The 24,576-nt window shown below is 44.7% G+C and overlaps 1 protein-coding gene across 3 annotated transcripts in view; it reads left to right on the top strand.

The window, feature by feature from the left end:
- Positions 1-3,716: 3,716 nt before the first annotated feature.
- The window catches only part of AHCYL1 (adenosylhomocysteinase like 1), a gene marked incomplete at its 3' end in the record, with an annotated part of 36,266 nt that continues 15,406 nt past the window's right edge, over positions 3,717-24,576 (top strand). For 2 of the 3 annotated variants that reach the window (XM_081026879.1, XM_081026880.1), the window contains exon 1: positions 3,851-4,097. In XM_081026879.1, the coding sequence (XP_080883005.1) occupies positions 3,978-4,097 (120 nt within the window). In that variant the 5' untranslated portion in view covers positions 3,851-3,977. Of the gene's footprint in view, positions 4,098-24,576 lie in introns of all 3 variants that reach the window. The other variant, XM_081026878.1, reaches the window with a different exon arrangement.

The raw sequence follows: 24,576 nt of genomic DNA, 5'->3' as shown, positions 1-24,576 counted from the left end.
AGGTGAAGGGGCTATAGGGAGAGTACGGCATTACTCTTGTGGAATGCCAGCCTGGCGGGGAGCAGATGGGTGGGAGAGGTGCCAACCTAGGCTCCCCTGGGACTTGGGGACAGTGAACTCCACAAACATTTCAAAGTCAACATGCCTTAAGCTGGCTCCTTATCTCAGCAGCCCCTCCACCCTGACCTGCTTCTCCTCCCGTGTTCCCCATCCTGGCGGATGTCACCACTATCTACCCCTAGTTCACCAAGCTCTACAGGACCTGGCTTTGGCCTCAGCCCTTGTTCTGCCCTACTTTGCACCCTGTGCCCCACCCACACTGAAATATTTAGTTCCTGTAATAGGTCAAGCTGTTTCATTGCCCTGCTTTTTGTCATGCTAATCCTTCAGCCTAGAATCCCTTCCTTACCTTGTCCAGTGGCTTATCTGTCAAGAGTTCAGGTCAAGCAGCGTCTCCCTCTACAAAGCCTTTCTTGCTCATCCCTTCAACCCCCAGCCCTACCCTTTGTCCCCAGGTAGAGCTCAGGACTTCATTTGTCCCTGTAGTCCCAGATCTAGTGCTGCTCCTGGCATTTCTTCAGCATTTGATGTATATTTTATGAATTAAAAACAAATGAATGAATGTGGAAGGTAATTTGGGGGGTTGAATTTGATTAACCAGACCAAGCCCACATGTGGTACCCCGGTGCCTCCACATTTCTGATAACAATGTCTTCCAAGTCATTTCTACTCCTTTCTAGAGTAGGGTCCCCTCTAGTCCTGAGGCCGTTTAGAGGCCTGGCCCCCACCACACACAACAAGTACACCGATCCTTGGTCCCTGCTCTTCTCAAACACTGGCCCCTGGTCTCTTCTCTGATCTGTGTGAGGATTGTGCTATTCAGGACAGTGAGCCCTGACACACCTTCCTGACCTATTTCAGAGGTGCTGAGTCATCAGGTAGATGGGGGGCGGTTGGGGGGAGGTGGGGAGGTGTTGAAGACAGGCAGTTCTTGTCATCCATGAGAGGCAACCCCCTGAGCGGGGCCATGTGGGGACATCCAGGAGTGGGGGCAACACGCAGTGTTTCTCACTGATATGTCATCACACTCTCTGGCTGGGTGAGCTCTTTGATCTCCAGTCCACTGATGGTACCGGGAATGGCAGGCATCCATGTCCTGTACAGCAGGCTGGTTTCCAGGAATGCCCTTGGCTCTGGCCTGACACATAGGCCTGCTGCCTTTCCACCAGGGCAGTCTAAGCCTGCCTTCCAGTCTAAGCACTTCCAATTTCCCTAAGTCAGCCGCCCCAGCCTCCCGAGGGCCAGGCATTCAGGTAAGTGGAGTTGGACCTGTTGATCTCCTTGGCTCAAACCGCATAGGTATTTCTTCCTCTAGGCATGGCCCTGTCTTTACCATCCTCAGCAAGAGTCAATTCTGTGAGCCTGCTATTACGGGAAACCTGTTACTTTGGTTGAGGAGTAAAAGAGAGGCTGAACTTCAGTCTCCAGGAATCTCATAGTTTGAATGCTAATATGCAGGGCAGAGACTAAGCTCTTGGACAACGGGAGTTTTAGAAAATCAAATCCAAAGGACAGACACATCTATGCTTTTATTTTATTTTTTAAAACAAGCTAACTTAAGCCACGTGTTTTCCTATTCAAAAGATGTGGAGTTTGACCTCTGTTCCAACTGGCTCTGCCTCTGCTCTCTGAGCAGGGAGCTCTGGTCCCTGGGCTCTGATGACAGTTTGGGCAAACACACAGGACGAAACCTACTTCAAGCTGTACACCCAAAGCATCCCGGGTGGGCGGGGGACTCCTGGTTCCAGCTGGGAGACGAAGAGATAGGTACCAGTGGCACTTCTGAATGAATCTGGTATTCCAGTCCTCCAACTTTCTGTCCCTTCTGCTACAGGAATATCTCGGAGAGAGGAGACGAGGGGCGTCAAAGAGTGGGCAGATGAGAGAATCCTAACAGTTAAAGATCAGGATTTGCAGAAGTGTGCATCTTTCCAGTAGCTTCCATAGTCCACTTTTAAACAGACAGCCTCATGGGGCTGGGTGGTTGGAACATGGGCTTCTGTGACTAAGATTCTGGGGCCGCAGAGGCAAGTATTTCACACTCTTCCCAACCTTGAAAATAAACCAGTGTTGAAAACCACAACTTCTTTCTTGAAAGAGTTGACCCTGTCAGATAGCTAGTGGGTTTCTGGATATAAAAAGGTGAGCTTGGGGGACTGGGGTAGTAATTTAGGAAAAGAGCACTGGGAAGACTTGAATACTCATCACAGTACAAGGAATCAGGCTTCCCAGAGTCAATCAGGGAAGGGAGATGAGGTGGAGGGATGGGAAGGGAGTAACAGGAGGAAGCTAGATTAGACACAATGGGCTAGGGAGCTTTGTGGGGTGGTCGCCAACGAGAAATCCCAGGTGACGATACAGCCAAAATAACTTTTCAGAACATTTCAGAAATGTGATTTTAAATTGTTTGCTGTATGATGTAATCTCTCCCTTGTGGCCAACAAATTTCCATTAAAAGTTCTACTACATGTTATAGCATTATTTTTGTAGTTGTTTTGGAATAGGGGGTGGGGGTTGGAAAGAACAGGGGCTGTGTTCCCTATGTGAATTGACAGCAGGAACTAAAGAAACAGCCACAAGACCAGAACACTGAATCACACTTCGCATGAGGCAGAAAACTAGAGCCAGAGGTAACCAGGAAGATCAAAGTTCCCCCAGTAATTCACCGAAATCCTGGGGAGGGCATTGGACTTTCCACAGGACATGGGAGTTCAAGACAATGTCATCTGAATCTCCAAGGACACGCTACCTTAGGTGACATTAGGTTACAGACACGCTTTGCCTCTCCAGCTGGACTAAGCCTTGCAAAACATAAAACGTATCACGCGGATCTTTACTATCCAGGGCCTAGAACCAGGACAGAACGTAGTAGGGCCCAGTAAAAACATGTGAACGGTCCATGAACGCCCTGGGTGCCACACGGGTAGCTGACAGAATCTAATGAGGGGCGGGGAGGGAGGGAGGAGCGAAGCAGGAAAGCCATGCAGTCGGGAAACTGCCCCCTCCCCCCTCTCCTGCTCTCCACCCCTCTGATCCATTAGCCCTATCCCAATGGCCAGATAACATCAGCTCTGTGGCCTAAAGGTCTGTAAACAGGCAAGGCCCAGCGGAGACGGCGGTGGAGGAGGTTACAAAAGGTTGTGCAGAAACCACATTGCTCTGAGTCTGCTCTGCCCACTCTTACGGAGTCAGAGGCAAACACTGCCCCTTGGGAAGGGGCTTCTGGTCCAAAGGGCTTGCGCTGGAGGCAGTGAGTGAGTGGGCTGTCTTAGGCCCCGTTCTTTCCTAGGACTGCCTGCAGGATGTGTCGTGTGGGGCTCTGGTCTTTGATCCCAAGCACCCCCTGACGCCTTTCTGAGGCCTTGCCGGGAACCCCACAGCCCAGTCTCCCCAGTTCTGCGGCATCCCTGCAGGAACCACGCGCCGCTCACAGGGCTGATGGCGCCACCTGGCGGCGCCACGGGGCCGACTCACTCTGGCAGCTTCACCCGCGAGCTGGGAAGTAGGAGGGGTGGCTCCAGCGGCCCAGTCCTGCGCGGTGACGTCACGACCGAGCGCCGTTTCTCCCCGCCCATTCCCCCGCCCCGGAGCTGCCAGTACTTGGCGTGGCGTCAGCACCCTCTACCCTTACTTTGCGTGCGTGTGTGCGTGCGGCGGAGGTGGCTGCGCGGGCTGGTCGGAGCTCGGCGTTGCTGCGCTTGGGGCTCCTGTCGCCGCCGCGCCGTCCGGCTGTGTTGGGCGGCGGAGCGGACGAGGCGCCGGCCCCAGCACCTCGGCCCCGGACGCGGCTCGGCGTGGAGCCGGGCGGGAGGCTGGGCGAGCGCGTGTCGGAGTGCTCCGCGCGGGCGGGTGGGCGGACGCCCGCCGGGGAAAGAGGCGGGGGCGGCGGAGCGGCCGCGGGCCCGGCCGGCCGGGGGATGTCGATGCCTGACGCGATGCCGCTGCCCGGGGTCGGGGAGGAGCTGAAGCAGGCCAAGGAGATCGAGGACGCCGAGAAGTACTCCTTCATGGCCACCGTCACCAAGGCGCCCAAGAAGGTGCGGGGGTCCTGGGTGGCGGCGGGGCCGCGCGGAGGGGGCGCGAGCCCGCCCGGGGCCCCCGCTGGCGGGCGGCTTCGGGGGCGAGGCGGTCGGGGGCGCCGGAGGCGGCGTGGGGGCGGCGGGCGCGCGGCGCGGGCCTGTCCCGAGCGGGAAAGGCCGCCCCTGCCCTGGCGTCCCTTTGTCCCTCGGCCCCAGCCTGCGGGATCGTTTGGGGCCTTGAACGTGTCCGTGACTTTTCTCGGGGGAAGGGCCTGGAGGACGGGAGCCGGAGGGGCCAACCCCCCGGCCGACCCCTGCTGCCGGCCCCCGGGACGGGGTGTGCGGCCCGTCCCCGTTCACGTGCGGGGTGCATCCCGTGAGGCTTCCGTGGGAGCGTGGCCGGTCTCTGCCGCCGCTGCGCGCTGGCCTGGCGCCGAGCGGGGAGACGCGTGGAGCTGGCGCTCTTGTGCAGGTGAAAGCAGCGAGGGCGTCACGCGCTTGAAAAGAAAACGGTGGGGTTTTTTTTTCCCCTACAGTCGTCCAGGTGCTTCGTTCGACACATGTAAAAAATTGCTACGTGGAGGTGGGTGACGGGAGACGCTGTCGCGGGTGCAGGGCGGTCGCAGAGTCGTCCGCAGACCCCCCGGGCTTTCCTGGCGGGGGGAGCTGGGCCGCGTCGGACGGGTGGGCGGTACGGAGCGATCGCTCCTTCTCGCCTGCACCCTGCACGTACCGAGGCAGAGCGAGTTTCCTCTATGGTGCTGTGGCTTGAGCTCTAAGGACGCCCTGCTCGTTCTCCCGTCGTCGTGCGTGGAAGATTACACGGCACCCTTTGGAGCTTCCAGGCTAACCGGCTCCCAGGATGCTGGAATCAGGATTCCTAGTGCTTTCGGAGCATTTGCTGCCAACCACGTCTTGACTTTCCACATACCTGGCATCCACTTAACAGTACACCAGAGAACCTTTGCAGAGAGGTGACCTTTCTGAAACCAGTGAGAACCGGGATAAATATTTCCCTCTTGCATAAAAACTGTTTCAGGGCTGTCCCTGCCTGCATACAGCGTCTGATGGATACAGTGCCTCTGTACCCGGAACAGAGCCAGGTTTGCAGGAATGGTTAACAATCCGCAAGTCTCCTTCATCGGAACTAGTTAAGCTGTCATAAATGGGAGACAAAAGTTTTTTAAAGGAAAGGAATCCACCTCTCCAGAAATCAAATGCAGGATCGAAAAGACAGGTCACGATTCTGTGGTTTAACTCCATTTTCTCACGAAATTAAGATCTTACTAGCAGAATGCCTTTAAAAAGGTTGTAGAAAAACCCTTGATTCTAAGGAGCCTGATTAACCTTATTTTTAGTGCTCTCAGTTCAGCTGACTGCTTTGTTGGGCAGTAACCCTTCGTGGTCTGCATTATATGGAGACACAGACACAGCCTTTGTAAGCAGAATGCTTAAGGGCAGTGCCTGTGATGAGTTAGGGAAAAGAACTGGGACATCCCCGGTACCCTAACTCCCTGAACTCGCCCACTTCCCCGTTAGACTATCCCTCCTTTGGTTGCTTCAGGGATTAGGCACCTTTATTCATACTTGCCTTTATTTTAGTAAACCTTTATTTTTGGAAATGCCGCTATTGATAAGACAAAGTTTGTATTGTAGATTGTAAACTCCGTAAAGGCAGGGGCTCTTGTTCACCATTGTATGCATTGTGCCTAGCTCTATCTGTACCTAGCATATAACAGGTACTCAAATAAGTGCCCGCCTGGCTAACTAGTAATTAAGACGTCTGTATGGCTGCCTACCAGGAATAAATAATCCTTTTTCCTCTTTCCTTCCCAGGAGGAATATTGCTAATGTATTATTGTCAGGCCAAGTGCTAATGATTTTAGAGATTCATTCCATTAGCTGACAGAAGCAATCTCTGCTAGGAATTGGGAAAGACCCCGTGTAAGTTTCCATTTGCTGGTAAATGTATCCCCGTGTTTCTTATTAATCTTGCTCTTTCTGAGCTTTTATTGTTTAGCATTTACACAGCACTTTGTATTAAAGTGCTTTATGATGACTAATTACCCTTCCCCTAATGATGATAAAAGGCATTTATTTAGTTGATGAGTTGGTCGAGGACTAATCAAGGTCATGTAGCAGCAAGTTCTAGGCGATCCATTTTTTCAAAACTTTGGCTGAATTGGATATTTTGGCTTAAGTCACTTTTGTACCTCTGCCATGCGTTAATACTGTGAGAAAGCATGAGGAAAGTAAGAGAAAAAAATGTAGCTTGGCAGGTACTGAATGGTGAGAAAAAGGCCTCTTCAAATGGTGCTGTCCCTCACCTGTGAGGATTCTGATATGGCTCTCTAGACCAATTAATTCTTGGAGCATACCAAGCCCTGAGGCCCCTTGGGAATCGAGGACATGTCTGGTGCCAGTCAGAGGGTATAGGTTACTTCAGGGTGACTTTGACAGTCCTCAGATCAGTTTCCAGTGTAACTGGTGAAATTTTATTTACTTGGGGGAAAAGTGGATGTCCATCAATAAATACTGAGATTCTTCAATTATAATCATAACTTACTCAGTTTTGTATTCTGTCTACCACAGTGCTATGTGGTATAATCAAAAAATACAGTGAATGTCTAAATTTTAAAAAAATTTATTACAATAAAAGACATATTCCCATTAATCCCTCTCAGAATATTCTCTCCCACTTCGAACACACTTATCCAATTGTTCTTGCCACTTTCGGAAGCAGTTCTGGAAGTCCTCTTTCATGAGTGTCTCTAGTTGCGCTGTCGTGGCTGCCTCAATGTCCTGAATCGCTTCAGAACGTTTACCTTTCATGGTCATTTTGACCTTGGGGAAGAGCCAGAAGTCCGACGGTGCCAGATCCAATCAATGAACAAGGTGGATGAGGACGTACCTTTTCTGCTCCTTTGTATTGCAGAGGTGATAGCCATCTTGGGCCTTGGGAAATTGACATTATGTCAGATTGCTTTTTTTCCATAGAGTAAACCCAATCTCCGTCTTGTTGATAAAACTTCCTACGGTAGACATCTTTCTCTGGCAGGCCTGGCAGGTCATTTGCTGTTCTCTGCACTTCTGAACATTTGGTGGGGGCAGGGGGGAGGCTGTCTGGAGTGATGCATTAGGCATTTGACCTAGGATTTATGCAGACCGGTACCACCAGCACAGGAGGCTGAAGGAGAGAAAGAACGCAAAAGAAATTATTTTTGATCGCAGGATATTATTTATTTGAATAAAACATATATTGCACTAATTCATCAAAGGGGTTGGCTGAGACTTAGGAAGCATACTAGGTAGAGCCCGAGCGAGTACTGTGTAAATGTTAGCCTGTTGCGTGGAACCCAGGGTGCTCCTCTTGAGGGTTATGTAGCTTATTGTTGGTGCACAATTTACACCCGTACTTCTTAGAGTCACTGAGAAGAGATTTGATAGGTTGATATTTCCTGTCTTCTCCACATCGTTAGTATCTCTTGAGTCTCTAGAGTGGCTTCTGTTTTAGCGGCAGTCTTTGAACACGAGTCAGACATGTAAGAAGATCCTATCTTGTTTAGATTTCTCCACAGATACTGATTACTTCTCCTTTTCTCATTTGATTCTGTTTAGTTCGTTTGATACTAGTTTCCATATTACTTTGTTCTAAGTTCCTTTAGACGTTTAACTTGTAACAGAGCAATCTGTTCATTGCCTAGATCCCTTTCTGGCAATATTGTAAATGTGTACCATTTGTTTTATGAGGAGAGTATCATGTGGATTTAGTATCAGTTGCCCAATATAACATTCTTGTAAAGATTTTAATGTATTTTGATACATAGAATATAGACCTTTAGTTAACTGTGATTCCTTGTAAGTTTACTCTGCCACCTTAAGTATTTGTGGTCTATAAACAAGTATCGAAATGCTCTTAGGGCTCTTTTTAAAGGAACTGGCCAGTAAAGTAGAATCATTTATACCTATCTGTTTCTCAAGTTTGGGAGTATGAGTATTAACATTTTATAATTTAGAACACATCATATTGAGGTGGGTCAGAAGCATCCCCATCGTGTATGAAGAACAACACATTTGCATTCACCAGAGGCTTTTCCAACCTGAAATCTGAGAATCCAGAGTTAAAGACGAATTCTTAGCACAAGTTTTCCTTCTGGCTCTTGTCAGCACTGTCAGTGCTTTGCATATGGTAAGCAGTTAAAAATTCACATGGAATTGTGCTCACCTTTTCTGTTTCCATGTTTCCCTTTGTTTCATTCAGATAGTTTTCTGCTATCCCACTGTTGCTTGGCTGTTACCTGAAACCTCTTTAACTTTTCCGTTTTGTTCCTAAAACTGTGGGTAGTGCAATGTAAGTCAAGCATTTGATTTTTGGAGTCAGGTTTACTTTCAGTCTCTACCATTTAATAGGTGTATGACTGGATGAGTGGCTTAACCTATCTAAGCCTCTATTTTTCTTCCTTTTCTCCTCTCCTCTCCTCTCCTCTCCTCTCCTCTCCTCTCCTCTCCTCTCCTCTCCTCTCCTCTCCTCTCCTCCCCTTTTCTCTCTTCTCTCTTTGCCTCCCACCCTCACTTCTTCCTTCCTTTCTGTTATCTGTAAGTGAATTTATTTTATTTCTCTCTCATTTTTGAAAGATAGGTTTGCTGGGTACATAATTGTAGGTTGACAGTTACTTTTATTAATACTTTGAAGGTATTTTTCCATTGCCTCCTGGTCTTAATTATCACTAAATAAAAGTCTTCCTAATTATTTCTTTGTAGGTATCTTTTTTTCCCCCAGCTACTTTTAAGTTTTTTAAGACTGCATAGCACAGTGATCCAGAGCATGGTCTTTGAGCTTCCATTTTCTTATCTGTAAAACGAGGAATGGTAATTGTACTACAGGGCTGTTGAGAAAGTTAACATTTAGTAAATACTGCTTAGTGTATTTACTCCTTTATAACTAGGGTGACCATATATCCTGCTGAGCCTGGCTTCTTTGAAATATTCTTAAAGAGCCAAAACAAAGGTGTTTCTATTGGAACATCTTTTTAACAGGAAAAAACTTTTACCTGACAAAGATGTTATTTTATGTAGCACTTACACCTATTGAACACTACAATAGTTGCTGATTTCTAGGAGTTACATAGACAACGGGAGAACGTAGAGTTTGTGCTGGAAATGGGATACGCTCTACCTGACCACTCCAGCACCCTGTCCTCCATACCACACATGCACCCACAGAATGGGAGTGTTTATCAGACACTAGTCGGGCTGAGTCCAGGAGTTCGTTTCTTCAATCTGCAGTTGTTTGGGAGTCTTCCCAAAGTAGAATCCGTGAATACCGTGAAACCATTCCAAAGTCTCCTGTGAGCTGTGACTTTATCTTTTTATATAGTCACCTTCAGATCACATCCCTGTGTACTGAAACTCCCTCCCCCAGGCACAATTTCTCTCTGCTCTAAACAGCCTGCTCCTAATTATGTGTAACTGATTTTCTGCTGCAGAAATGTGTGGCCTTTGCTCACAGCAATTACAGAGTTCGAGTGGAACACCCAGGCATTTGTCGACGCTCAGACTGGTTTCATTTTTATTCCTACCTCTGTTCAGTTTTTCTAAAGGATTCTGGTGCCTTAATCTCCATATATGTAATGACTGGTAGGCTGAGCAGTATACAGTGGGGCTTAATCATTTACTGCCCAAACAGGACGCCAAGTAGAAGAGCTGAATGAACTACCTGTAAAAGGTAGTATTTGGAGTGCTGGGGTGGAGATTGGAAAGGACTCTGACAGACCCACAAATCTAGGGCTGTGATCATACTACTCCTCTCTTTCATTTTTTAAAATTATGGTTGACATACAATATTACATTAGTTTCAGATGTACAACATAGTGATTAGACATTTACATACCTTATGAAGTGAGCACCATGTTAAGTGTAGTAACCATCTGTCACTGTACAAAGGTATTACATTATTGACTGGTTACCCTATGCTGTACATTACATTCCCGTGATTTATTTTATAACTGGGAATTTGTACCTCTTAATCCCATTCACCTTTTTGCCCATCTCCCCACCTCTCTCTCTTTTGGTAATCATCAATTCATTCTTTGTATCTATGAGTCTGTTTCTGTTTTGTCTGTTTCTTTTGTGTTTTAGATTCCACATACGGAAGGTGAAAAAAAAAATTACACACATTTTAAGAAATGAAAAAACTATTAAAATTGTAATAATATATACTGATAACAAAAGATGAATACAAGTCATGTGTATACATTTTTTTGTCACCCCTGGTATATGTGAAATCATACAATTGAATTTTTCGCTCCTGCTTTCCTGCCATGAAAGCCCCAGTACTTCTCTGAATTCAACCTGTAGGGCTTAATTGGCTTAAAATGTTCTTTACCAGTCCAAACCAGTTCACTTCTTTTAAAATGGTCACCCTGTACTCAGTTGTGTGCTAGAATGAGGCTTAAACAGGAGGGCTTGGTGACTGCTCATTCTTCTAGGCTGTTCAGCTTGGACATGCCTCAGGCTTAGTTCTTTATAGTCTAAAGAAGCCCAGCCAGAGCAAGCCCTGTTGTTGATGGGAGTTTTCTCTTCTGAAACTGTGTGTGTACAATGGCATCACTGGAATCCCACTGAGCCTCTGTGCTCAAGGTGCCAAGGAAAATGCTCATGGGCTGATCTCCGTGGGCACAGTGAGCTGGATGGTGAATTGGTGAGTGGCAGGCAGAATGAAGGGGTTGAAAGCCTGGAGGAGATGAGTGTAACCATGTTTCATTCATTTTGGCCTCCTGAATAAAGCTGTTCATATCACGGCGCTCTGAGTAATGTCAGGATTTCGGGGAGTCCTGTTTTTCATAAATGACTCCAACTCTCCTAGTACTTTAGTTAATTGTATTGAGGTGAATCTTTGGGGCACAGATTTTTATGGGTGTAATGGGAATTACTTTATCCCTTTCCCCCAGGGCTGGCTTGACCACAAGTCAAAAGTTTTGGGGCTGTGACGTTCCCATTATGATCTCTGGATCCTGAAATAAAAAAAGAGGACCTATCAGGAAAGTTAGTAGGACAGAGGTACTGCTCTGCCCTCTTTGACCATGTCTACCCCATCTCCTTCCTCAAAAGCTGTAAGGAAAACCGATTTGGGCTGTCACGCAGCTTTATTTAGGAGTTGAAGAAAAGAGCTAGCTCTTCACCTTGAATTTTCAAAGCGCACAACCTGTCTCTGTAATTTCAGAAGAGAGGTCAGCAAGGATACAGAGCTCTGGGGAAGGAGAGAACTTAAATAGGTGTTTCTTCTGCCAATTGGAGGGATTGCTCCTCAGATATTCACTGGATTAGAGACTCTAGAACAATGGTTCTTAATCTTTTGAGTCACAGATCCCTTTCAGAATCTTAGAAAATCATGAGTCTTCCCTCAGGCAAGTTCAGAAGCTCAAACACTTGCATACACTTTCAGAAGATAGCATGGCACTCCCTGAAACTCACCGGTGGATCCTGGGTTTAAAACCCGAATTTGGAAGGGCAGGCCTTGAGCCATAATATCTCATTCCTTTTACGGATCAAGCAACTGCTGAGATTAAGTTTCCAGATGTAGTTTATCTTTAGAAAAAAGCTGAGGTTGTTGGCGTTCTTTGTCACCCCCTCTTTGGGATGCTTTTCAGCTTCCCCAGAGACTCATTATCAGCGCCTTGAGGGTTCAGCTCAGGAACTTGAGCACATTGGAACCAGCAACTTTGGGTGGTTTTATACTATCTCCAGTGCCCTCCATCTGAACTGTGGGTGCCCCTCAAGCTCCAGAGCTGATTTTAACTAAATGTCCCATAGAGTGTTTAGAGTAGGGAGCTCACGTAGAGTAGGGAGACTGGGTACCAAAACTAAACAAAGTAATTTGCTCCCGTGTGTCTCGTACCGGTCTGATTTTAGTGTACTACTTCTCAGACTGTATTCAGGACTGACTTGCTATCTCAGTCTTATTCTTCATTTGATTTCTCAAGCCCAAACATATTGAGAGCAAAGACTGAATTTCACACGTACGTATAGTGTGTAGTACCTGGCACATAATACTGTCGGTAATTGTTTATTGAGTAAAAACATTGTGGGATGACGATCCCTAGGGGAAAATGAGTTGGACATGCTTGATGGCTTTGGCTCACTTTCCCCTTCACGGGTTGTTTTTCTAACTTACACCCCTCCCACGTGGGTGATAGTGGAGTACTTCAGGTGAGAGACTGATGGGAATGTCCAGCATCTTAGATCCCTTTGTACAGCCAGAAATGAGAGGTGAGGGAGGAGACTTGAGAATATGTGGCCCGGTAGCATGGGAACCACAGGGCAACAGGCTAGAAGCTTAGGGATATCCTTAGATATCGTGGGAAAGGGAACATGAATTTCCCACTACATTATAAACCCTTAGCATTAGGGACACTACCCAAAGTTGAAACTGGTATTCTGGTTTACACGTGTGCTTGATTTAAGGAACAGAGGCTTACTCTTAGTGTGTTTGAGATTTGGGGACCAGTGATAAGCCGAATACTTTCATTTTAGAATGTGTATTGGAGTCCTGGAAGTAGCAACCAACAGCTCTGCCCAGCAGTGCTGGGCAAACTTCTGCTGCTTCTCATTCTGCAACCCCAGCTGCCCCTTTGAAACAGAAGTCTGAGCTCCAAGTTCAAAAGCTTTGTATATATGCCCTTGTCTTTGAAATACACCTTCTTTAGAGGTCGTCTTCTGGGAATTGGGCCAGGGCTTGTCCTAACCAGGAACTCAGGCTCTAGTTGGCACTGAGGGTTTTATGTGTGACGTCTCCCTAAAGTACGTGACCGCGGCAAGGTACGTGACCGCGGCACTGTGTGCAGGATACAGGAGGAGGGAGACCTTCAGAATTTTGCAGCTTTACATGGCAGATGTGTTCAGTCGTTCTGGTAACTAAGTCAGCTTCCTGTGGGTGGCCAGGTGGTCTCTAACTCCTTACTCAGTGCTTGAGTTTTTAGTGCCCAGCTTCCGAGCACCAGACTTCTTAGCAAACAAGACATGAAGATTCCCAATGTTCAGTTCTTAGGGAGAGCGGCCCAGCTGGCTTGTCATGCTGGAGTAGATGAATTGTGAATGTTAATTATACCGATCAATACAGTGGCCATGGTAACAGACGGGTAGCTACTGTAGAATCTGTTTACTTCAGGTTTATAACAGAAAAGAGAGGAGCTGGTTGGGAACATGTTGTTCTAAATGTAACAAACTATTGTGAGTCCAAGGAAAATGCTGTTGAAGGACTGACCCTATTATTGCACCCCTTCCCCAGGATTTCCCAGAGGGAAACATTACTCTGGAGGTGGTTTCTGTTCTTATTTGCCAATTGAGAATGAATTGAGGTTGGCAGAGGATTGGCTTTTAGTGAGATGGGGTAAAGGCCATTTACAAATCATAAAGGTCAGGAGAGCGCCCTTGTTGAGAGGCCCCTCATTTCTCTACTGCGTTTGTAATTGGGAGTGGAATTGATGAGATTAGTTTCAACACTTGCATTCTGGGGAAGGAGCCCCTCCTATCTGTGGAGTAGAGGGTCGGAATTTGGCACATTCTTTGCTGACTCCACAGGGAGGGGATTAGCTGAGTGCTGGGCATGTGTGGAATGAGAGCACCTTGCCAATTTTCACAGAATTTGGATCAAGCCCCTATGAAAATACAATCTCTTTCTCAGACAAGCTCTTCGTCATGTTCTCCTAAATCCTGTGGATCCATCTGATGAATTGCCTCTACCTGACAGATGGAGTTGGAACTAGAGGCAAATTTTCTACTTCCTTTGCCTTCCTGGTTTCATCTCCAAACAAGCCATAGCTAACCCATTTGTTCCCTGCATTCCTTGAGTTGCTTTATCAAGAGCCTGGTCAACCCGTTATGCTTGTGTTCGCTTTTTCAGATCCTGCTTAGATTATGTCAGATCAGTACTTCTCATGGAGTGGGAAGGAATGGACAGTATCAGTCACCTAAGCAGCTGTTTCAAAATATTCATTACTGGGGCCCTATCCCAGACCTGCTTCATCAAAATGGGGAGGGATTGAGGGTAAGGGGCGGGTGGAAAATGGGATGGTGCGTGCATTTTGAAATAGCTCGAACTTGAAAGATCCCAGATTTAGAACCACTCTTTTAGGTTATCTAGCGAGGCTTGCCAAAACTGTTACGAAATCTACACTGGCACGGTAATGAGCTACCACCTATCTTGGATGACTTTGGCCATGAGGAAAAATGTTGTGCCCATGTGAAGATTCCCAGTGTTCAGGTCCTGAAAGTAGCCTATGCTTACTCTTCTTTTCCAGGGTATTCTGAGTAAGCCATGGCCAGAAATCATGCAGGCCTGTCAGCTCAGGGTTGAGCACCTCCTGTCTCCCAGGACGGTGCTGGGTGTTTAGTGAACAAGACAGAGGTCCATATCCCATGGAGCTTATACTCCTAGGACATTATTACTGGAGTCACGTAAGTTTAGAGTAGTTGTTCTTAATCATGTGGGACTTGGAGCTCTGTCAGAGCTGTGGTCACGTTCCAGAGATACGTACGTCTGGATAGCAATTTGCACATCAGGGAGTTGGCAGCCTGAAGCCCATCCATGGACTCCAGGCTGAAAACCTAGAATGCTTGCCTAGAACTGAGAGTGTGATTTGGGGAAAGCCAGGCCACGAGTTGGGTGTTTGTGACTATTATCTCCTAACCGGACTGCTTATAGTTTCTGCCTGTGGACAGCCAAAGCAATTTGCAAAGAACTTGAGGGTGTCTCTAGGAAAAGTAAGTGGGAGGAATGGCTAGGCCTCCACTAAGCCCAAAGCATTTCTTGACTCTGTGTTCCCTTAGAAATGCTAATGATTTTGACTCTCTGTCCCCAGTGCCACCTCTAGTTTCTGGTTGGCTGAGCTTTTTGGACTCAATGGATTAAAAATCTCATCAGAAGATGAGGATTTCCTTAACATGATAATTTACATTATGAATTTCTGATAGTAAAATTATAAAGATCATGAGAGGGCATTTTAGTGAAATTCTGGCTTCAAAACCGAGGAAATCACAAAAGGAGTTGATTGAGGGGCTGAGGAAATAGCCAAAGAGTAAAGATTGGAGAAAGATGATAGGAAAAAAGGAAGGCACAGCTCAGAAAGACAGTTGGCTGAGCTGGTAACTCAGGTCACCAGGACAGCAGCTACCTCCTTAAGCCAAACTGAGGGAATTTGAGACCGTGACAGAAAGAGATTTATTTTTGGTCCTGAAGGGGTCTGTCACTTTTGCTTTATTATCGAACAGAACTCAGAATTAAAACGGGAGGGCAGATAAGGCTTTGCTTTATATACATTCAGTATGTCTCTGTTCCTGGAAAAGTTGCTGTTTGACTTGAATGAATGGCCAAACCCTGCCTCAAGGTTAACACACGGTGTAACGTGCTACAGAAACATGGATGAAATTTTGTTTGGGACGCGGGGAGAATTATGTAGAAAAATCACGACCAGATTTAGAGGTTGGAGCACAACGAACACGCAGAGTCCCAGGCCAGTTCTGCCTTTACCTCCCTGAAGTCTGGGCTTTAGTATAACCACAGGCCAACACCTCTTTAGAAAGGGGGTCTTTTCAGGCATGTGCTCGTGTCTCTGCCTGCGGTAAGGGGAGCTTCCCAGACCCACACTGACGGATTGCTCAACACGTGCTGCGCTCAAGGCCTTCCAGGCCAAACTTGTACCAGCTCAGAGCCCACTAGAGAGCTGAGCCCACAGTCCTCCCCGGAGGAGCTGGGAGGCTCTAGATGGTTCCGTGGGTAACTGCTGTCCAGCGTGCGGACAGACTATTTATTCTGCTGTGAAACCTTCCAATCTGCTACTAATACAAGGACATCTCATTGTTCAATGATGCATTAAAGCCAAAGCTACCCAATCTAAGGGACAATAATAACACTACCAATTATTTTTATTTTCTGGTTTTAAAGAAGCCGTTCAAAATGATCAAAGGAATTTCAGACCTCTCTTCCTGAGTCTGTTTAGATTTTTTTTGAGGTTCTGTTCGGCTTGTTTTTTAAAAATTCTATTCTTAAAAAACATATAACCAGAGTTTTTTTTCTTCATTCATTAAATGAGTACTTTAAATAAATGTCTATATATAAACATTTTATATAAAACAAAGATTCAGTAATCACATATCATACTGCTTAACCCCAGAATACTTCAATAAAATTAATAACCTTACAAATACTATTTTTAGTCATCGTACATTAAGAGAAGTGGCACCAGAACGTGGGAAATCATCAGTGACAAAGTGTGTCTTTTAAAAAAATTTTTACTTGGGGGTCCCCAAATTTAATATAATGTATTGGAAAACTCCAACGTTGCTAGATCTTTCAGACATAAAATGCAAGGTGACGTGGAGCGGTACTTGTTGAGTGGCACACTACAGATGAGAGGAACCTAGTGGAATGTTCTCAATTTAAGGGCATATTCTCTGATAGTGTGGAAGAAAAGTTCCTCCATTACCATTCTGCGTAGGCTGAATAAACTGCTTTTAAAAGCACATTTAAAATACATTCTCTGTTGCATGCTTTAAAGTATGGTCATTTCTTATGAAAATAGCAACTTTCTCAGATGACCAAAAGAAAAAAAATCACTGGCCAGTTTTAACCATACCAAATCGAAAACCTCCTGTATAAATAAATCCAGGTAGAATTGCTAAATTGCTTTTGATGCGAATAGGAAATTCTGGGTCATTTCTTTCGTCCAAGTGAAATGGTCAGGATTAGACTGCCCATACATTCTCTCCAATCCACCCCCAAAAGACAGTGGAAGTTAATGCCAGAATGCGTGTTTGGGCTCTGCTCTTCTCACTCTTTTCAAGTCTAAGCAGCAGTAAATCCTCTAGTATAAGGAAATCATAGTTGCAAGCCACTAATGTTGAGGCAGACTGCTTAAACTAGAAGGTCATAGAAATCTAGGCATTCCGGCCTTGGTTTTCACAATACTAGTAAGTGTAGATTTCACACTTCTTATCAGCTTTAAGTAAAAGTCCTGATTTACTGGTGATTTTACTTGGTATTTGTATGCCAAGATTTAAGCAAAAGGTTTGAAAAATATATAGATCAGTGATACTCTAGCAGCGTTATTTATGGATGAAATTTGCCGAGTAACTTTTCCTGTACAAAATTTGATTTTGACTTTTGGTTTGCCACACGACCTAAAACAAGAGCTTTTTATCCTTGCGCATGTCTCCTCTTAACTTACTAAAAAATGGCTGTTCAGAAAGTCATAGGTCCAGAAACTTTGTGTTTTGGTCTGGGGGGTAAGGGGGTTGTACTCTATTCATTCTGGAGCAATAGGTAGCCCTTCTTTTTAAATAGCCCCCAAAGAAGTTGCAGCCACTATTCCTTGCAACCAGCTTGTTTCTTAGGAGCTGTCTCAGGTTGTGATTTTATATTGAGAATTTTATCTAAAATTGAACGAACATACACATCTCAAGTTAGAAAGTCAAGAAGGTAAATATTGCCTCTCTAGAATGAAAAATACAATTATGTTTTTGATGTGCCTGGTTATCTTTGATAGACTCTTATCCATGTGTTGTGTCTCTAGTCGCCTCCTAGAGGCGTAATATTTTGTTTTGTTTTTAAGAGCTGTGAGACTAAAGCCAGCTGCAGCTGATCCTTAAAGTGATTTCACCTTGTCCTTTGTACTTCAAATTATCCATTCTCACTACAGAATGGATTCTGAAAGGTCCTTTCCACTCACGATACCTGTTACTACATCGCTACTATTTAACATTAAGTCTTTCAAGTCAGATTATTTTATTTAATGTTGAGTTTTGAAGGCTTTTTCCTCCCTTGAGCCTATACTTCATGGGAGGCGGTGGACGGTGACTAGAAACCTGACCTGGTTTCCATCTCATTAGCGTTTTGGAGTGCTAGTCTAGGGTTCAGAAAGTTGGCCAGCATAGACTCGGCAGCCACTTATTGGGCCCTGCTTGCACTAATAGTTCTTATGCCATATAGTAATACTATTTGGCAAGTGCTTTTGTGTCTTTCACCTCTAGTTAGAGATGGCCTTCCCAAATGCTGAGCTGACTTACAGGTGGGAATCACTGAAGCAAACACAGAAGAGGGTTTGAATTTGTAAGATGTAATTGTCTTTCAGCTTCACTTAACTAGACTTCCAGATCAAGGAAAGAAGAATTGTTCTTATATATATGTCTCCAGTCTTGTTCCTTCTTGGTAGGCTAAGACATAAGGCATTTACTCCGTCTGTGTGGCCACCTTTCAAAATGCCAGAGAGATTCCATCTTCTAAAGCTGTCCACTGATCAATTGCTTTTGGTGTTAACTTTTCATTTCATAAAAATTAACTTGAAGAATACAGATTTACCTATTGGTAAGTAGTTGACAAGTTTTCATTTTAAAGAGCATGCCAGCACACCTTGCAGTAAAGTTTTCCAGTTAACTTTTTATGAGCTGAGCTACATTTAAAGTCAAGATTGGCTTTAAAAAGGACTGAATTAAGGCTAATGGCTTTTATTACAAACATGTAAGGTGAACAATAGTAACCTGGCTCTGTCTTTCCCAACATTCAAAAATTATTGATTCTTATACTCTGTGAACCAATACAAAGTGATTTCCAAGTGATCAAAAAACAAGGTGCAGAATGTTTTAGCATGCTACCTTTTGAGGAAGAAAGAGAGGGGGAAATAAAAATATAAATACATATTTGCTTTTTTCTACCTCCAAAAGTAAACATAAACCAGAAACCAATGAAAATGGGGGGGGACAGAATTGGGGGGATAGGAAAGGAAGTGAGACTTCTCTGAATATACCTTTTAGACTCGGGAGATGTTTTACATATCAAAAAATAAAATTAAACAGGAGAAAAGGAAACCTTAAAATTGCTTATAAACAAATGAACTACACATCAAATTGATATAGTCACCCAAAAAACAGTACTTCGATTATACAGCCTTTGTGAAATGTATTCGAAGGACAAAAAGAACTTCAATGAAATCTCGACACTTCACTCTGTAGATTATTGTTAGTAATCTTAGTCTTACATAATAAAAATGATTTTATATGTATTATAGAATAAAGCAAGTAAATATATTATTGCTATTAGAGATCAAGATTGTCAACATAAGAGAGAAGAGATACAAATAGGAAATTAAAGTTAAAAAGTCATGTTAAATTTGAAATGGAAATATCAATATGAACTCATGAGTAAAACAAAGATTTGTTTTTCTCTCCACTGAAAACGTGGAAACACTGACGCCTCTAATAGCAATTAGCACACCTTATACCTAGATACCAGTTTCTAAGTACCATTCTCCACTGAAAGAAGTCAGGGCTCCATGGAGAAACGGTTGATTCCTGGTCTGAAGCAGAGGAAGAACAAGCGGAAGGTGAGCCTGGTATATCTTCCTATGTCAGAAAGGAAGGAAGTGCTCAAATGGGGTCACGTCCAAAGGACAGAGAGTCAGCTTGCCGGAGGCTCCCCGCTGGCCCACTTTGGGACAGTTGGAACATTCTGTGCACTCACTGTATAATTGAGTGTAACATATTGAATACATAAAAATATGAAAGATAGTGAAAGAGAGAGGGAGAAGAAAAGCTTTTCTTTACCAAAGAGTGCCAGCTAACATATATGGAAGGAATGATAGAAAAAAAAAATCATGATTCTATAAACCACCCCCCTCCCCAGTATAACTGGTTCAGGCAAGGATTATGAACAGATGGGAAAGTCACCAGGGAACAGAATATTCACGGGCTGACAAGTATCATCCCACAAATTACCCTTTACTTGCAAAGGAGAAAATGTACCTTTCAAACACTGATGGTCTCACTTTAACCAAGGGTTCAGTGTAGTGTCACTGATAGTCGACCAACCTGCTATTATTATGTGCCACCTGATGTGATGCGAACTGAAGTATACAGCAGCATCTGAAATATTCTTGCCAAAATTTTAACCTCTTTCTTAATCAAACCTCAAAATTGAACTTCCAGTTAACAGGAAGGTAACAAAATGAAAAATTCAGGATATGGGAGATTCTATAAGGCAGCTGGCCTGGGCTCTTCAAGAAAAATCAGTATCACAGCAGGTGGGGTAGGGGGTTGCGGGAAAGCAAGAGGACTACTCTAGATTAACAGAAAAACGAAAGACCTAACAACCAAATGCATTTAGTGAACCTTGATTCCACCCTGGGTTGGAAGAAAGCTGTTGGGTCTACAACTATGAAAATATTCTTGAGATAATTGGAGAAGTTTGAATGCAGACTGGATATTTGATAATAGAGAATTATTAATATTCTTTTTCCATTGTTAATATTCTTAGTTATGATAATATTAGCATGGTTCTGTAGGAGGATATCCTTGTTCTTAGAAGACGCATTCTGAAGAATTGGTGAATCTTGGTGTTTGCAACCTTTTTTTTCATTCAGGACCATTTGAAAGCATGCATGTGTACATATGTACATATACAGAGAAAGAAACCTAATATAGAAAATGGAAAGTTTCAGTCTAGGTGCAGGGTATACAGCTGTTCGTTATACTCTTCTTTTAAAATTTTTGTATGTTGAAAGTGATCATAATAAACTTGGAAAAATAAATAGAAAGTGCAACAGTGGGGTGGGGTTGGTGAGATGGGGAGACCTTTGGTGTGTCACTGATGTCATGGGTGTGTTTCAGGAACCTAGATTTCCTTCAGTCACCTGTACCCCCCAAAAATTTTTGACATAGAGTTGATGATAATTCAATGTCAGGAGCAAAGAAGAATGACTGGCATGTTTTCATGTAATACTGGGAATGGATAAGGATGAGGAAAGTATGGACAGGGAGATAGCCAAGTAAGTAGGCATTGAAACATAGTCAAGATGAGTGTTATGTTCTGTTGTAAATTGTGGTTTTCAAAAGGTTAGGAAACTCTTTCCTGTCCTACTTGTAGCCATTTTTTAACCTCTTAATTTTACCTCTAGTTGGCAGTTGGAGGCCCAGATCACTCATTTTTACTAGATCACTTTAGGAGATAATAGAAGCTAAGAAAGTGTGTTGTCTCGAGTGAAAAGAGAGAGAGTAGCTGATAAGGGGAGAACCGCTCTTTGGCAGAGTTTTCCAAGCTTTATGTTCCTTCCTCACCATTTACGTGACTCAGCAGTGTGGGTGGGCCCTGGTGTTGCCTCTCCCCTTCCTCCCACCAACATTGATGAAAGATCAAGTTGAATCCCATTTTGAAAGGAGTGTTTCTTTTGACTGGAATTGGATTCTAGCAGAGAGAGAGAGAGATCCTATCACTGTTGAGAAGCCAGACGGTGGAGTCAAGAGGGACATGTGTGCTGTGTCGGTCAGCTTGCCCATTCCATCCCCCACAGAAACTCAGGCCCCATCAGGGGAAACTGAGAACTTAAAGACTTGGCATCAGGAAGAAGGACCTGCTGAGATTACATAAATTCGGGAATGTCTCAGAAAGTCAATAGAAAGGGATACTGGCCCTTTCAGATAATCCTCAGCAGTGAGACAGACAGCACCCTCTACTCACTTCTCAGTGCGCTTTCTTAGTGATTTGTTTTCCTGATGATTGCTGTTTACCTTTGAGTCGAGTTCTTCACCCTTAGGAGGAAACCCTTCTGAGGAAATTAAAAGTTGTTAGATAGGCGTGTGAAGTAACAGGTTTAATAAGACTCCTAGCCTGACCGCTGATTTTTGGAGGCCTGAATTAAAAAGCATCTAGATAAGGCTTGTATCTAGCATGTTCCTAAAGAAGCAGTGAAATTCAGTGACAAAACCATTTGGTTATTACACTGTGTGTCAGAACACGTGTACAGATTGGAAAGGGCCATCTTTTCTTCCATAAATCTTTCCGGGAATGGCAGGCACTGGGTGCGTTGGTGCCTACCAAATGTGTTGACTAAAAGAATATACTATTCCATGAAGATTATCCTGACTACCATCGCTTGGCTCTAGTGTCATAGTGGAAGTCTGGCGGCCCCTAATTCTCTGTGAGCCAGGAGCTACAAGGCAGAACTGGGTGATTAGCACCTAAGTAGGCAGACCATGTGTGGAAGTCAACTTCTCAGCTTCTAATGGTAAAAAGGCATCAATTAGGATCAACTGAACGAGTGGTATACAACAGGTTTTCCCTGGAGGCACACGGCTATTTTGGCTTGCCCAGGATCCTTTTTCTTGGTAAGTTCTGTACAGCAGGTTTTTCAGCTCGCTCTGACACCAGACTTAACCACGAGGTGGTAGATTACCATACCCCAAATCGTTTCTTCTGTAGAGCTTTCCTTTACCGTTCTCAGTATCACGTGGAAGAGAGTCAACTCTTGTACCCACTAAGCCATTTGAAGAGGTGATCTAAAATAGCATGTTAAATTGGCCTGATATGTGAGGTTTTAAGGCACAGCAGATAGACTTCTGTGTTTGGATGTGCTATTTGGAGACTGGGTTCACTCTGCCTCGCCTTTCTGAACTGTGGTCTTCAAGAAGGGAATGCTAGTATGCTTGCTGCACGTAAGGCTGTTAACTGGGTGATGAGTATCCGAACACGAAATTGTTCTTTAACAGGACTTGTTGATTTTCAGATACTTTTGGACTTTTCACTGCCTATCTCCATTTCCCTCTCCCTCTTCCCCACCCTATGTCATATTTAGACCTAGCATTCCTTACAGATCTGGATTTGAAGAAACACTAAAGGACACCAATTAAGACTTAATCATGATTGGAAGAAATCATGATAATGGAAAGTAATGGAAACAGAACAACTTTGCTTTTTGGATTTTGTTTTTTACCTAACCATATTTGGCTTAAATGCAGTGAGACCAACCCGGTTAGAAGGCTGTTAAATTGAGATCCGGTTTCACTAGAGAGAAACTAATGATGTCCAAAAATTGCTTTTGGCAACAGTGTTTTTAGTTACAATGTGAAGGTGAACAACACTCCAGGAGGTACTTGGCCAAGAGGAAGCTAGAGCCCCTGGCTCGGGAGCTAGTGGGCCTGGAGGAAGCTGACCGAGCCGCTGCATTCCACGGCCGTATCTGGGATGCACGTTCTCTTCAGCATGTAGGTTTGGGGGTGGGAGAGAAGACAAGGTTATCGTGCGTGATTGTGTCACTGGACCACCTTACTTATAATCAGTGAAAGTATCAAAGGCCTGCAAAAATAGACAGCCACCCACCCACCCATGTCCTGGCTGAAGTTCACTTCTGCCCACTTCACGTATGGACAGTATTCATTATTTGAGAGCTGGGACACTGCAGTGATTCGTAAGCTGCTTGCCACACAGGGTAATATTTTTAGATGGGAAAGATTTTGCTAAGCTTTAGGCAACTGATGAGCTTTATTAGTACAAGGTGGGATTATGACTGTTAATGCTGTTCTCAGGGTGCTGAAGAAGCACATTGCTATCTTGCCACAGCTACCTCTTATTTTTTATTTTAAAAAACTGCAAATGCAGTTCCCTCCCCCACCCCCAGGTAGGTGGTGTCTTGGAATATACCCAGAACCTTTTGAAAAAAGGTGAACAGGGGAGCGAGTCAGAACAGCCATGGGAAGAGCAGCTTCCGAGTAGGCTGCCACGTGAGAAGCTAGGAGGCTGACGACTGAGGGCTGCCTCTGGAGGGCTAAAAGGTCTCTTGGCTGTGTGTTTCTTCTGCCCCCGGAATAACTGCATAAGGGGTTGAAAGTCATTACCTTGGTCCTGGATTGTAGTCTCCAGTAAAACTAGCTTTGCTGGCTGCAGAAGTCGTGTGAAGGTGGGCTGGGAAATCCTGTGCAGAAGTGCAGTGCTGATCTGGAACCACTTCAGTGAGTGGTTTGCGTGTTTTGCTTTTTTTAAAGAAAGATAGTTGTGTGTTTGACATTTAAGCTATTTAAAATTTTAGCACCTAAACTGAAAGGCCGCTTCAGATGTACAAGATACTTGTTAATCAAATTTTGGTGCGGTATATGTTGTTTAGCTTGAGCTTTTATTTACTTAATTTGTTTTTGAAATTTGATTGATTTTACAGAAAAAAAAGAAATTTGAAAAGTTCACTTAATCATAGATAATTATTGAACGCTTTCTATGTGCGAAGCCCTGGGCTTCGTACCAAGATGCCCAGGTACGTAGCTCCTTCTCTCCCATGCCTTCAGGATCTCCTTAAACTTCGTAAACAGCCTCTGGACTCTGCCTCCTCCTCCTCATTTCACAGAGTAGCCCAAAGAAAAAAAACTTGCGCAGTTGGTTGTTGAGCCAGGTGGTTTTTAAGTGGAAGTACATGCAGGGTTTTCTCCCAGGCCTGCTGTCCAGCCGTGGTATTTATGGCATGGCTAGTCTCTGCTTTCATCCTTAGCGTGGAAACAAATCTGTGCTCCCTTGACTACTGCTTCCTTACCTGTGGAGTCCTGCGCATTCAGTAACCGATTTGTCCAGACGAGCTGCCTGTGCCCAGGCCGCACATCTAAGCCTGATTCTTATGCTGCCCGCCAATGCTACCCTAGCTGGAGGGTACATGTGACAGGGAGGGGAACACTGTGACTGACAGGCAGTGTA

Source organism: Rhinolophus hipposideros (assembly GCF_964194185.1).
Source record: "Rhinolophus hipposideros genome assembly, chromosome: 19".
In the NCBI taxonomy this organism is placed as follows: Eukaryota; Metazoa; Chordata; class Mammalia; order Chiroptera; family Rhinolophidae; genus Rhinolophus; species Rhinolophus hipposideros.
Note: the sequence above shows the minus strand (reverse complement) of the source record. Positions and strands in the feature narration are given on the sequence as shown.